This window comes from Dermacentor silvarum, chromosome 3, assembly GCF_013339745.2.
Source record: "Dermacentor silvarum isolate Dsil-2018 chromosome 3, BIME_Dsil_1.4, whole genome shotgun sequence".
NCBI lineage: Eukaryota > Metazoa > Arthropoda > Arachnida > Ixodida > Ixodidae > Dermacentor > Dermacentor silvarum.
In genome coordinates this window covers 43,712,688-43,728,385 of record NC_051156.1, presented here as the reverse complement: position 1 = coordinate 43,728,385, position 15,698 = coordinate 43,712,688, and the positions used below count along the sequence as shown (strand labels likewise).

The following is a 15,698-nucleotide window of genomic DNA, read 5'->3' as shown; positions in this document are numbered from 1 at the left end:
ATATTAGGTCATTTTTGTGATGGCTAATTAGTGTCATTCATTTATGTATTGCTTTGTTTTTGAATGTTTTTTACGTATTGCACAGTTTTATTGTACGCTTTGCTGTGAGAGACCACATGCGTGTTCCTTTTGTGTTGTCGCTCTCCGCTGCCTGTAATTTTGTGATCTTGTTCTGTTTTCCGGGTGATGGGGTTAGTCAAGCTGTGAATTGCAGCTTTTTCCCATCCCACTTAACCACGTCTTTGTGTACTTTTATGTACCTCTCGTGTGGTTAAATAAATTCAAACTCAAACTAATACAATAACAGGGTGGGTAATTGGGCGGACGCGTACACATGTATAGCAAAAACTTTACTCGCCAATTATGGATATTGGAAAAATATCAGCCATATGCTTGTTAAAAAAGAACGACGGTTGCGAAAGGTAGTGAAAACAACGGAAAACCATTTTCTGTGCCGTTGAAAGCTATACTACCTGCAGTCTACGGACTGCTCACATGCAAGCATCATCAGAACGCATTGGAGTACTGATAGGGTAAGAAGTATCTGCTGTAAGAAAAAAAGAAAACACCAGAAAAGGAAGTACGCGCAAATGGGCATCGCTCAAACGGGTACTCGCCCACCGCGACCAGGCTAAAATAATGCCGTGGGTCAATCACCACCAGCACTAGTATTCCGTGTGCCAGTTTTGGTTGGAAGCGTTGGATTACTTCCGCATAATTTATTCCCCAGAACGCGAACATAGCACCTTTCTGCCTTTAACTCCTCACCTCATCCGCTTCACAAAGTGCTCGATGGCGACGCGGTCACGCAGTAAATGTTGGCAGGGTCCATGCAGCGATTCTGAAACAGTCTATACAATACCACCATGCTATATTTGATAACAACAAGCGTTGCCGTTTACAGCCTCAAAGTTAAGCATCTCCTTAGGACGCCTAGAAATATACTGCTTGATGTACGCAAACCAAGTATTTGTACAGCCAATCGCTCCATGCTTAGATTCCTTTTAAAAAATCTGTAGCGCTGTAGCTCCTTCAATGAACACAAAGTGTGCATTGGATGACGCGAACTTATTTTGTTTCAATACTATCATTGTCGTTGAAACCATATACCTTCAGCTTTTAGTTGTTTCTTATTTGCGAGCTTTTCGGTAAACCTGACACCCATTTGCTAGCGGTATTACACGTATCAAATTAGGTTGGAAAGCGATTCTTTTGCTAAAAAGACTCCACGCAAACTGCTTTATTTCACTTTGTTTAGAAAATGAAATTATTTGGTGTTGCATTCGCTATTCCAAGATATATGCATCACAACCAAGCCAGAGACAAGATTGTTTTTTGAATTTATTGAACTTGATTGACGCATCTATCAACCTTTCGATAGATTAATCAGAGAGAACTCCTTGTACTGTAGTGTTTTTATACTCCCGAGACAGCAAACAAACCAAAAATTATCGAGAAATTAGTGGACACTTTCAAATATCATGTAGACAATGGGATCTTCAGGCACGGTATAAAAATTATTTCCAGGACATCATGATTCTGGGAACAATATGAGTCTGTGAACTTTGTAGATTATGAATATATATTAAAAACATGAAGAAAACCACACTTGAAAGTATTATCCTTGCTTACGCACTGAATCACCCCATGCGTCCGGCTTTGACCAGCTGCATTTTTTCTCGTCTCTGCCATGGTTTATATAGAGACCGCTTTCCTTGATCAAACGTTCCTGTCTTCTTAGGAGGCAACGAAGCGCACGCTCCAAATGGCCCACAAGAAATCCATTGCACTCGTAGCTGCTCTATATGGTAAGCTCTTTTAATGTGGTTCAACTTTAGGAAATGGAAAGTGAGAATGTTAGCGGCAAGTAGCTGAAGTAGCTATGACGGGTATGGATTCAAGTTCTTCGAAATGCGTATGCTGTATATATATATATATATATATATATATATATATATATATATATATATATATATTGACCCGCATATTTCGGTATCGTTCTCTGGGGGGCTTCATTTCACCCGCTAACAACTTTGTTGTTGCTTAGCATAAGACGCGCCTGCATGATTTAGACCTTTCGCGAATCTTATGGTTGATTATATCGCTGACTCTTGTGTATGTTCTCGCCGAATCTTGTACAATGTGTTTCACTTAACCTGGGCCAAATTAAAAAAAAGATATCCACATTTACGTAGATGGACAGAACCAAGGTAACGTTGCTCGCAGTAGCTTCCGCCTAATTAAACAATTAGTCTTAATCAATTAATCAATTTCTCAATTAGTACAAATAGAGGAAAAGTGTTGTGGTAAACTTCTTCTGGCGCGTCGCCGGTTTAGACATGAGCGAGAACTGGAGGAGGGGACGGTGGGGCAGGTGAAACGATGAAGTAGGTAAATTGAAGGGACCTACAAACAAAGCCCCAGTTGGTGGTTCCATATTTAGTGGTGACCCGGACAAATTGTAGACCAACATGAGAAACTCCCGACACAGGTTTCTGTTGCTGAATACGTGCTACATAAAAGTGTTTTTCCTGGCGTGAAAGATGCCCGAAAATACACAAAAAATGCCTCGAGCGGCCAGTCACGCGGCAATCTTGTGTGTATTCGCTGACTTCTCTCGCGCACGGAAAAACACTTTTTTTTGTAGCTCGTATTGGGTAACAGAAAGGTGTATCGGGAGTTTTTCATGTTGCTATAGAATTTTCTCATTGACACCTTTCGTATAATTATAAAAATTGAGAAGGTGAATGAATCATTAAGACTAATTATGTAATCAGGCGGAATGCAAAAAATAATCTGAGTATCTCCAAGCGACGAAACAACATTACCTTGTTTCTGTCCAGGCACGTAACATGTGCATATTTTTAAAGTTATGCCAAAGTTAAGTGAAACACCTTGTATAATCAGTTTGCATGCGCGACACAAATTGGGTAGTAGTTTCTGGAAACCACGCGGGCACCAGCGATAACACTGGATTCTTGAGTCTTCGACGAGTGATGTACAAAAGCCGAGGCGTTTGACCCGCAGGTCAGATTTTCGACTATAGCCAACTGTGTTCGCCCTTATCCTTGTGTTTTGAGCGGTGCCTGTTTTTGTCGGCTCAGGTTCGCCGAATAAAAAACTTAGTTTCCTCATTCATAGTGTTGCTACTGTGTTATTCTCCGGCTCTACTACGTCCCAATATATACATATATATATACATATATATATATAATGTGTGTGTGTGTGGGGGGGGGGGGGGGCTCTTTTCTCATTGTCTGTAGGTTCATCGTTTGTTCTTGCATTGTTTTATACATTATCTTCCATCCTGTGTCGAAATGTTTCCCGCCATCACAATTAATTTCATGGTTCCTGCTTTCTTTCTTTAGCTTTTATCTCACTTAACATCACACTGCTTGTATATTTTAATACTTTAGGAGATGTGTTAAGCGAATCATTTTGCTAATCTATGTCCAAGTAAAATATGCTTTCTATATTCTAATGCAAGTGTCAGCAGATAAATTTAATGAAACAGATATATGTGAGCATACAAGGTAATAGATCTCTCCTTTTCGATGTTGATGAGATGCCTGTCTGAAGCATATTTCATGTAAAATATGTCCATTGCTGCCGCAGAACGGGCCTGGCGCCTCCTTCAGCCAACTCAGTAAAGAAGCTTTTATGAGCCCCCCCCCCCCCCCCCCCCCATTTGTGTTGTCCGAGAAAAATAAACTTCATTTGAATTCCCTCTGCAATTTCACTATTGACGGCCAACGTTGTACGCACAGCAGCACACCGCAGTAAATGAGCAACAGGAGTTGCTATTACGTTGGGGCATACATAATCAATGTACGCAGATTGAACTGACCACCACATTCTTTCTAGTCTGGGTCGGTAAAATTGTTGATTTCTTGCACTTTTCGTATCGTTACTGTAGGGGCAACTTGGCCATTCCGGGGAAAAAAAAGAGAAGACACAGGCTCATTTGCTCTCCGTGGGGAATTCAATAAATTAATTTCGCTATCCTTATGGTGACATAAATAGCAATATCACATTAGCATCAAGTGACACAACCGAGCACTAAACCGAACGGATTGCGCAGTTATTACGTAGGGCGTAGCATTGAAAGCGTGAGCAAGGCTTTTGCGTTGCGTGGCTCTGAAGCCCCTCAAACGGCGGTCTAAAAATACGCGGGGGCGATACGTTGGCGCGGCAAAGCTGCTCTTCATGCGCAGCTGAGAAAGAACACGTACATATGTAAGGCGTCTCACAACTCCTGGCATTGCAAGCGTCGTATCTCAACGGTGCGCTTATAGTGAGACCGTAGGAAATGCGTCCGCGTTTGTAACTTCATATTCCTACGGTCGCTTTCGCTGACACCACTGTATGCACCATGGTGTGGTATGCACACAAGTGTACTGCAGTTACGTTAAAGCTTGGGCGCGCAATGCTCATGCCTCTAGTGAAAGCAGAAGAGCGGCTTTGAAAAGCTGGTATTTGATGCCGCTCCGCAACTAAAGTAAGTGGCGCAATATATATATATATATATATATATATATATATATATATATATATATATATATATATAGACAGAGAGAGATAGAGATAGAGCAGACACTAAAAGAAGACCAAACAGTGCTTGCATACAAGTTGAGAAATGGTGCCGAGTAGATACCGATTACATTCTGGGTGTAAAATGAAATTTATGCTTAAATATCATGGCGCTCTTTCAAGTTGTTCAAATAATAAGCCGGACATTTTCCTGCCGCACTGTTTATGCGAATCTACTAGGTACAATATACCGCATTCGAATTTTATTTTTTTAATTCGCAACCTATCTGCCTGATACGCTTCCTTTTTCTCTCTTTTCTAGCCATGCATATAATATCTGGCATATGCGAAGGTGAGATTCTAACTTTCTTTGGCGTCCTTATTTCACATCACTGTGCGAATTTGGTACAGCATACCGAATGCTATATATTAGCGCAACCATAATTTTTAAGATAACCCGCGGCAGATAGGAGAAAACTTCCCCTTGCGCTTTATTACTTGAGGTGGTCTGTCATTGTGGCGTCGTAATTAGGATCTCGTGACGCTGCTTCTTCTAGATGAGCTTTACAGACAGCAGTGAGCCGCCTTCTCGCGTAGTTTAAGAGGCATTCTTTTGTATTTATGTCCACGAACTTTGTGCCTTGCCGTCGGCAATCGCTGACATTATCGTACTGAAAGGGAAAAGCTTGTTTTGGGACCTTCGGAAACCTATATTCTGTATTACTAAAGAGCTCATGTCGAAGCTGCTGGGCCATGCAGTCGATCCTGCGACACGCACCTGTTTTGGTAGGTACTTGTATTTGCTGCAAAATGAACTGTGTCGTGCAAATTATAAGTGCCCTAAGTTTTTTATCTGCCGTCCTGAAAGTTACGCACCTGGCAACCGCGGCCGCTGAGATAGACCTCAAAGGGCAGCTGGAAAAGGGCTTTGTCTTTGAGTTTCCGCGTAACAGAAATATGTTTTCTCATACATTCGAATTACTGTCCGAAGCTATCACGTCTGCAGCTTGTGCGTAAGTCGTACTGTCCCAGTAGTCGTACTGTACTAGTGCGTAAGTAGTACTAGTAGACATGCTGCACTTCTGCACACCTGCGTGCGCGCGTGAAAATCGTCGCTTGTGGTGGTGTGTGCTTGTGCAACGTCGTATGACGTCGCTTGTGCTTCTCTAACGTCGGCAACAGCTTCGCTGTACATTCACTTTCACAGGGTGGAATGGAGGCAGATTTCCCTTTTTTTTTTCAAACTAATCGAGTTACGGGTAAAAGGCAAGGCATCGAGCCCATCATGACTGCACGAACAATCCATTTTTGTGGCAGTTATCGCAGCCGTGGCGACTGTCCTGCTTCTCGTTTAAAGCTGTCACATACTACAATGAGAGGCCTAATGTTTGCAAATTTTGGGAATATATAATATAAACGATTGGATCGGTAAGTTATACAAATAAATACTTAAGAAGAGGCATGAGATACGCGGTACCTGCTAAAAGCCTAATTTGTGACTACATGTAGCAAAAAAAATCTTCCGCATTTAAAGTATTCTGGCTTGCAGTGTAACTTTCGGACATATTTATCCATTCCCTATGCAGACTCTAAGTATGCCGGAGTTTCAGTTTTATGGAAATTTATATTAAAGTAGTCAAACATTGTAATATTCTGGCTCCGATATGCTAGAGGCAGCTGTGCTTTGTGTAAAAGATCGCTCCAAGTATTTTCAATTACCGCACAAAATTTCACTTGTGTGCATATAGTACCTGGCTTTTTAATGCAACGGAAATGACGCACTATTTAAAATATTGGGCCTTAACTGTGCTCATTTTCACTGGGATGGACTAAAGCTAAGAGGTAGAAGGGGCCTGGGAACAGTTTTCCAGCTAATCAGAGAATGACATCCCTATTAATTAGGTCGCATGGCGGATCTCCTGCAGTAACCATTCATTTTTCTCTTGTGCTAAGTACTGTAGGACACAACAGGGACGAAACGAACTCTGGATATGAAGTGACACAAGGGAGCGCAACCCTCGTGTCCGCTTCATATCCAATGTCCCTTTCGTCCCTTCTTACTGATTTAATGCTGCGTCCATATTTTGCGGCTTCCTAAATCTTTCCCAGAACAGTTGCAGGCCCACAAATACAACGTTACGGTACACTCTATTTACGGCGTGCCCGCTCAAGGGAACGCTTGTGTCGCATGCATGTCGTCTGTTTTGAGCGGAAGACACGGACGCCGCCGAAGAGAACGCGCCCGTGCAGCCCGCCCGGGCTTCTGTTTTTTTTTTTAAATGCGAAGCATTTCTTGCCGGCGGCTCTGTCTGTTGTCCCGCGTCCCACACCCCCACAGCGCATGCGCGTCCCCTCCCCCTCTCTCCTCTCCTACGCTCCCCCTTTCTCTCCTCTAGGAATTCTGTACGGAGCGGCGCCCGCGTGCCACACCCCCACAGCGCATGCGCGTCCCCTTCCCCTCTCTCTCCTCTCCTACTCTCCCTACTTTCTCTCCTCTAGGGATCCGGAGCGGCGCGCTCGACAGGTGGTGCGACAGCTGCATAATCCGCTGGGGGCGCCATGGTAGTTCCGCGGTATGAAAATGACGGAGTGCGCGCGCCTCATTCTCTCTCCTGTGCAGCGCCGTGATGAGCGCTCGGCCGCCAAACCATCTCCCGCTCACGATGCATACTCCGCTGAGGGCGCCACGGCAGTTCCGCGGTATGAAAATGACGGAGCGCGCGCGTCTCATTCTCTCTCCTGTGCAGCGCCGCGATGAGCGCTCGGGCCGCTGCCGCGAAACCATCTCCCGCTCAAGCTAACCATCTCCCCGCTGCTTCGCATCCACACATGGTTCCCTTTAGAGGGAGAAGAAGTAATTTTTTTGCGCTGCTGCTTCCATGAGGCGCCCCAAGGCGCCGCCACTGCATGAGCGCGCATACTAATGTGAGGTTATCTGGTCGCCCGCCAGTGCCCGCACTGACGGGAGTTTCTACTCCTAAATAATCTTCCTGCCCAGAGATAGTCGGCGGCAGAGGCCGGCAGGGCTGCACGCATGCGCCGCAGTGGGAGAGCGGGCAAGCACACGCACAGTCTAGCGTGCCTCGATGCCCTCCTCGCCCACCACTCCCCTTCCACTGAGAAGTCGCGTTTGCTCTCCGTTGTGCGTTCGCTCCCCGGGAAAGGCGGGTCTCTCGCCCTCGCGCGCTTTTACTCCCACCATCATCATCATCAGCAGCAGCCTATATTTTATGTCCACTGCAGGACGAAGGCCTCTCCCTGCGATCTCCAATTACCCCTGTCTTGCGCTAGCGTATTCCAACTTGCGCCTGCGAATTTCCTAACTTCATCATCCCATCTGGTTTTCTGCCGACTTCGACTGCGTTTCCCTTCTCTTGGTATCCATTCTGTAACCCTAATGGTCCACCGGTTATCCATCCTACGAATTACATGGCCTGCCCAGCTCCATTTCTTCCGCTTTATGTCAACCAGAATATCGGCTATCCCCTTTTGTTCTCTGATCCACACCGCTCTCTTCCTGTCTCTTACTCCCACCAGCATACGGCCAATTAGAGGTTTTTAGGGGCGAAACACCTTAGGGCCGAGCCTTGTCCCTCGTCGTCGTCCATTGTACGTAGCTCTGGTTTGCATGAAGACCACTATTGGCGCTGCGGTGCACAAGGGCTATATAAGCGCTGTATATACTGTACACATGTTCAGTAATATATATATATATATATATATATATATATATATATATATATATATATATTGTTACGCTAAAGCTACGAAAAGGACTGAAGAAGAGGAGAACGAAGTGCACTTGTCTTGGTAGCGGCTCGGTGTCGGCGCGGCCCCTTTTCATCAATTCATCTGTTAAATAAACACACCCCATCGTAACAGTTTTGGTGGAGGTGCTGGGTAGAACAACGGCGTCCCCGAGCAACGACGACGAACCGCCCGCAGGAGCGCAATCCGTGGAGCTTCGCCGAAGTCGCCGAATTGCCGGTCTGCCACCAGAGATGGCTTCCGACGGTGACAACCCGCCGCCTTCTTCCAGCTCCCAATGGCAGCCCTACATCGAACCACGAACCTTCGCCGGAAAAGCCGGGGAAGACGTGGACGGATGGCTCAGCTTTTACCAACGCGCAAGTAGGTTCAATGGCTGGAATGCCACCGCCCAGCTTAACAACGTTGCCTTCTTCCTCGAGGGAACCGCGTCAGTGTGGTTTGAAAACCACGAAGAAAGCATGACGACGTGGGAACGGTTCGTAGATGAAATCAAGAAGTGCTTCGGAGATCCGGCAGCTAAAAAGAAGCGTGCAGAACAAACCCTAATGCAGCGAGCCCAAGTTCCCGGCGAAACATGCACGACGTACATCGAGGAAGTGCTGAAATTGTGCAAGGCCCTGGACCCTCAGATGACAGAAGAGGACAAAGTTGGTCATCTTCTAAAAGGGATTGCCGAGGACGTGTACCAGTTCCTCATCGGAAAAGACAGTATCGACTCCGTCAGTGACGTCATTCGGCACTGCCGCACGTTTGAAGCCTTGAGAGCTCGGCGTATCACACCGAAGTTCGGCCGCCTGGCGAACGTAACTAACGTCGCCAGTGTTGACGTGGTCCCAGCTTCATCCGACCTTGCGTCAGTTATTCGGCAAGTGGTGCGCGAGGAGCTTGACCGACGTGAGGCGGCTTCCCTCTCGACTGCGCGGGTTCGAGAGCCCTTTGCTCACTGCGACTTCGGTGAGACGTCCATCACCGCCGTCTCCACAGATGCCTACAACTTCGCTCCTCGTTCAAGAGCGTCAAATACTACTATGAACGCGCATCCAAGTTATCAGTTCTACGGCGGTTACTCACCCAGAGCACCTGCAGTTCCTCAAGAGTGGGATGGCCGTGCCAGTTATCCAGCGAATGACAATTTCAGTGCGTCCCGTGAGCGTCCCATCTGCTTCCAATGCGGTATTCGCGGACATGTCGCCAGATTTTGTCCACATCGCCGTCGCACGTCACCACCGTCGTATGAGCGACCACGCACTTTTTATCGACGCAGCAATCGCCACGGTGACGGGACACGCTGGCCTTCTGACTCCGATGGCAGGACAAACCACCAGGCGAATTACCGCAGCGACTCACCAGCTTCTGTGGGGAGCTTGACGCCTCCGCCTTCACGCCAGCGCAGGTCTCCATCTCCGCGACGACGTCTGACGTCCCCGCCGCCGGGAAACTAGGCGGCGCGACCAATGGAGGTGAGGTCGCCAGTCATCTTCAGCTACACGCCCCTATGCCTCCGCCTGTCCCCATGTGTCATAACAAGATTCGTGTTTTAGTGGACAATGTTGCTACGTTGGCCTTAGTGGACACAGGAGCGAGTGTCTCCGTTATCAGCCTGGATTTCAAAACCCAACTAGGCCTAAAGTGATGTTTCTCTGGGATAACGCTAATGCATTTCGTGCTGTGAGTGGAGAGTTGCTCCGACTTATTGGAGTGTGCAACGCGAACGTTTATTTCTCTGATCACGTGTATCAAGCCGAATTTGCAGTTCTTGCTCAATCCACTCACAACGTAATTCTTGGCCTCGATTTCCTACAACAGTGCGGTGCCACTGTTGACTGCGGTACTGGCGAGCTTTTCCTCACTCCTCTTGCCGACCAACCTGCTGCCTGTTCATGCACTCTCGCCGTCATTGAAGATGCTGTCTTACCAGCACGTTCCTTATCCAGAGTTCGAGTTGCTGCTTGCGGTGTCGACGCCGATACATTTGATGCAATTGTTGAGCCTGTGCCTTCGATGGTTGTGAAGAAAAGTGTGCTCGTACCTCGATGCGTCCTCTCTGTGGCCTGCGGAACAACTACATTGTGGGTGTCAAATTTAGCCTCCCAGTCAGTTGTGCTATCCAAGGGTATGCGACTTGCCTCTCTTGAAGTGGATACCAGCCTCCACATAGGCGCTTTAACTGATGACACGTCACACGAATCCCGAGAGCACGGGGCTGGCCCCGTTGTCCCTGAAGACTCGTTGCCTTTTCTAAAAATGATAAACAAGTCACTGTCTTCAGAGCAGCGTCAAGCCCTGGTCAGCGTCCTTAGCAAACATGCGTCATTATTTGATTTCGAGCAGAACGCTAGCAAAGTACGCGTTCCAGCTACGCGGGCTCGCCACCGGATCGACACGGGTTCCGCGCATCCCGTAAGGCAGAAGCCTTACCGCGTGTCCGCGTCAGAGCGCAAGATCATCGCTGAACAGGTCGACGACATGCTAGCCAAGGGCATCATCGAAGAATCGTCTAGCCCATGGGCTGCGCCGGTCATCCTCGTGAAAAAGAAAGATGGGTCCTGGAGGTTTTGTGTCGACTACCGGCGTCTCAATTCTGTGACGAAAAAGGATGTGTATCCGCTTCCCCGCATCGATGACGTTGTCGATTGCCTTCATTCCGCGTCCTACTTTTCATCTGTGGACCTCCGATCAGGCTACTGGCAGATACCCATGCATTCAGCTGACAAAGAGAAAACCGCTTTTGTGACCCCAGATGGCTTGTTTGAATTCAACGTTATGCCGTTTGGTTTGTGCAACGCACCTGCAACATTTGAAAGATTTATGGACAAGGTACTGCGCGGCCTGAAATGGGAGATTTGTTTGTGTTATCTTGATGACGTCGTCATTTTTGGCCGCTCTTTTGCAGAGCACAACGATCGACTGGACATTGTTTTGACGTGCCTTGAACAAGCTGCACTTACACTCAATTCAAAGAAATGTCACTTCGGCCAACGAGAGGCGCTAGTACTTGGACATCTAGTGGACAAGCACGGGGTGCGACCAGACCCACAGAAGGTCGCTGCAGTTAGCGGCTTTAAACAACCGCAGTCACAGCGCGAACTGAGGAGCTTCTTGGGTCTTTGCTCGTACTTTCGACGTTTTGTGCCCAACTTTGCCGATACTGCCTACCCCCTGACTTCATTGCTGCGCAAGGATAACCCTTTCATCTGGACAGCAGATTGCGATTCCTCGTTTCGTCAACTGAAGTTCCTGCTCTCTTCCGGACCCATACTTCGTCATTTTGACCCCTCTGCCACAACAGAATTGCACACCGACGCGAGTGGAATCGGCGTCGGCGCCGTCCTCGTGCAGCGCTTTGGTGACGCCGAGCATGCCATTGCATACGCCAGCCGTTCGTTGAGCAAGGCCGAACAAAATTACACCGTGACTGAGCAAGAGTGTCTCGCTGTCGTCTTTGCAGTCCAGAAGTTCCGGCCATATCTCTACGGGCACCGCTTCACGGTCGTTACTGACCACCATTCACTATGTTTGTTGGTTGGTCTCCACGACCCGTCTGGCCGCCTTGCTCGATGGGCGCTACGTTTACAGGAATTTGACTTTGCAGTCTGTTATAAGAGTGGCCGACATCATGCGGACGCCGATTGTCTTTCGAGGCTCCCTCTACAAACAAGTGAATGTGACGCCGACAATTTCGATCAGTTTCTGGCCGCCATCGACGACACTCTTTTCCACGACCTGGCCACCTTCCGGCAAGAGCAGCGTGACGACCGCAGCCTGGATGCCCTCTTCGCCTCAGCTGCTCAGCCAACAGGTCACAATGGCTTTGTCATCCAAGATGGCCTGCTCTACAAGAAGAATTATGCGGCTGATGGTGCCCGTCTCCTCTTAGTGGTCCCTAAGAAATTGAGAACCCACGTGCTCCGTGCTATGCACGACGACTCGACCGCAGGGCACCTGGGTTTCACCAGAACATGCCACCGCATTCAGGGCCGATTCTACTGCACCAGTATGCGAGGAGATATAGAAAAGTATGTGGCCAGTTGTAACAAGTGCCAGCAATTCAAGCGCCCTAATACTGCTCCGGTCGGACTCCTTCATCCTGTAGCGCCACCATCATCTCCTTTCGAAATGGTTGGAGTGGACCTTCTCGGCCCATTCCCGCGCTCAACAAACGACAACCGCTGGATTATAGTCTGCGTCGACCATCTGACGCGTTATGCTGAAACCGCAGCGATGCCAACGGCCACGGCTCTTGATGTTTCGAGCTTCCTCCTGTCCTCTGTTATACTCCGTCATGGACCACCTCGTGTTATTGTGAGCGATCGCGGTCGGCAGTTCGTGGCCGACGTAGTCGAAGAGCTGTTGCGTCTCTGTGCTTGCCAGTTTGCGCACGCGACCCCGTATCACCCACAGACAAATGGTCTCGTCGAGCGCACTAACAGAACTTTGACCAACATGCTTTCGATGTACGTGGATTCCAGGCACAAGAATTGGGATGACATCTTGCCTTTTATGACATACGCCTACAACACCGCAAAGCATGAAACTACAGGCTACAGCCCTTTCTATCTTCTTTATGTTCGATCACCCCGCAGCTTCCTTGACACCATTCTACCTTTTACTCCTCATACGGACTCTTCTATTGCCCAGACTCTCTGCCGCGCTGAGGAAGCACGCCGCATAGCTCAGCTCCGTACGTTGGCGTCCCAAGACCACTCCAAGATCCGCTACGATTCACGACATAAGAATGTGTCATACGACAAAGGGGACATTGTATGGCTTTGGACACCACTTCGCAAGCGCGGCCTGTGCCAGAAGTTTCTGGCCCGTTACACCGGGCCTTTCGTCATCACCGATCGTCTAAGTGATGTGACCTACTCGATTGCTCGTCTCGTGTCCAATGGCTACCGGTCTAAGAAGACGCAGCTTGTTCACGTCGCTCGCCTGAAACGCTGTCATCCACGTGACTGCGAGTGGACGTAACTGTTACTCGCCCAGCGGGCTTCGTCTGAGAAGGGAGGAGTGTTACGCTAAAGCTACGAAAAGGACTGAAGAAGAGGAGAACGAAGTGCACTTGTCTTGGTAGCGGCTCGGTGTCGGCGTGGCCCCTTTTCATCAATTCATCTGTTAAATAAACACACCCCATCGTAACAATATATACGGGAGATTTACGGTTACCCGAATGATCCCCCGGTGCTTCGCCCACTCATCATCATTCACTTCGTGGATATGTGGTGATTTTTTCTATTTCCGGACGCGACGATCAAAAGGTGAGCCCTTCACAGCCCTTTACATTTTTTCGTATCTTACTGGCACAAGTGAAGTTAGACGGAGTTACCGGACCAATGAGCCGTTTTCGATGTCCTCGCATTTCCACTAGCACGCTGGAAGCTAGACAGGGGAGACGGCAAGGGCCCGCAAGAGAGCCATGTCCCACTGGCCCCGCCCATAGGTTGAACGTGTCGGCAGGGAGATGGCTCGTGGCGGCACTCTGTGGCAATCGCTGTATCAATGCTGCGCCTTGCATCTAGGAGCCCGCGCGCAGCAAATGCAGCAACACGCAGCTATAGTACATAGACCTGCAGCGCAAAGATGATTAGCTGATGATTAGCGCAAAGATCTTAGCTGCTATTCTGGACATTCCGCCGTTTTCTTCGAGGCATGACGTAGGCGCAACGCTTACAAAATGGCGCTGATGGCCCCAATTTGCTCTCGTACCGTGACGCAAATTTGACGTTTCGCCAAAGACACTGTTATATAGGCATTGAACCTAGCTTTCTTGTTAAAGGAAAACAGTTTTCCGCCCCAGTAAAAATAAAGCAGCTAGCTCAAAGCGTACGATTATTCCATCAAAATTGTTTCTCGCTTCCGTCGTCTGCATGTGCACAAGCTGTCGTCTGCTGCATTAGCTAGGATGCGTGTCCTCGGGAAACGGAATGAGTCATCGTATATTGGCGCCCAGGCGCGTTTTCCACCTTGAGACAACATACGCGACCTACCAGTGATGATGAGCACACGCTTATAGGCCGCGTTATCGCTATCTCGTGAAACGCAAGTGACTCAGCCTGACTCGTGTGGCTGAGAAGCGGCCAAATATCATCGATAGCGTTGCGCGCGCCACAGATATCCGCTTGCGGGACGAAAGCGCTGGCACTGCCATCTCTTCGGTTCGCGGCTTACTCGCACCGTGAGAGGAAACTTCAAAACGCCGCCTTGGGTACATTTCTTTTTATAAATTAAAACCTCGCCGTTGTCATAGCCTTTGATGACGCGAAAAGTCATTAGCACTGATTACAATACAAACGCAGTAGTGAAAAGTGTAGAGTTGCAGACAGTTTGCTACTTTCAACCAATATACCAAATAAACGTGTTTTTACACGTTTATTGGTATAATACCAAAAACCAAATAAACGTGTTTTTCATAAAACTTATGGTTCAAAACAGAAATGCCAACACCACCCCAGAGCGATGCAAATGCTATGAGCACGCGTTGTGAACAAAAGATTTCCATGGCACCAAATGACAGGTAAAATGCGGCGACACACAGGCCTTACGACTGCTATTGCATATGGCCGCTCATTACTATCATTCGCGTGGCTCGTAGCACCACAAATTATGGCGGAAAATCTCTGCAATGGCGGCCCAGCGCAACGTAACGTAACGGCAAATTGACGTTTACGAAACGGCCCTTGTTGTGACGCTCTTCACGGGATATTCCTTCAGCCAATCAACAAGCTGACATGCCGGTTATCTTGGAACGCCACCACATATTCGCGAAATTGCAGGTGCATTGCACGGGTTTCTGCACGCTAACGTACACTTTCTTTTTAGAGCGCTAAGGTCGCAATATAGGTGCCAAGGACCACAAAAAAGTATTAGTAGATAAAATTTGCAGCGCCACGCCACGTTTCGTCATTCTGATGAAAACAAAAAATTGCATTTTGCAAAACTTCCGTTTCCCGCCACATTGCCGAGGATCTCGAAAGATTTTTCTCCGGCGATGGACCCCTGGCAGCCTAGCCCCGGGCACCAACAGCCTTAACCGCTGGACAAATAAAGTTTATTCCTATGCTATCCTATTCCGGCACAAATTCCAAAACACGTGACCTCTCGACAGCCAATGACAGAGTCACCATGGCGGATAATGGCGGCAGTGCAGCCACCATGCGTGTCGACAATAGAGCCACTTGTCTTCTTTAAGATCACAAACATATATATATATATATATATATATATATCAACGTTTTATTTATTTCGCTCAAATGACAACAGTTGTATTACAAAGAATGTTCTCGCCATCGCGAAATCAGCAAATCGCTCTTGAGGCTGCGCTGCTAGCGATGACGCTCCATGATGACATTGTGGAGAGAGCAAGGGGTTCTTCACTGCGTTTGACACGAGATTATTAG

The 15,698-nt window shown here is 48.0% G+C and overlaps 1 protein-coding gene across 2 annotated transcripts in view; it reads left to right on the top strand.

Moving 5' to 3' along the window:
* Positions 1 to 1,732: 1,732 nt before the first annotated feature.
* Positions 1,733 to 15,698, top strand: part of LOC125943760 (evasin P672-like) — a 108,098-nt gene continuing 94,132 nt past the window's right edge. The window contains exons 1-2 of one of the 2 annotated variants that reach the window (XM_049663264.1): positions 1,733 to 1,808; positions 4,853 to 4,882. In XM_049663264.1, the coding sequence (XP_049519221.1) occupies positions 1,766 to 1,808; positions 4,853 to 4,882 (73 nt within the window). In that variant the 5' untranslated portion in view covers positions 1,733 to 1,765. The remainder of the gene's footprint in view (positions 1,809 to 4,852; positions 4,883 to 15,698) is intronic. The other variant, XM_049663265.1, reaches the window with a different exon arrangement.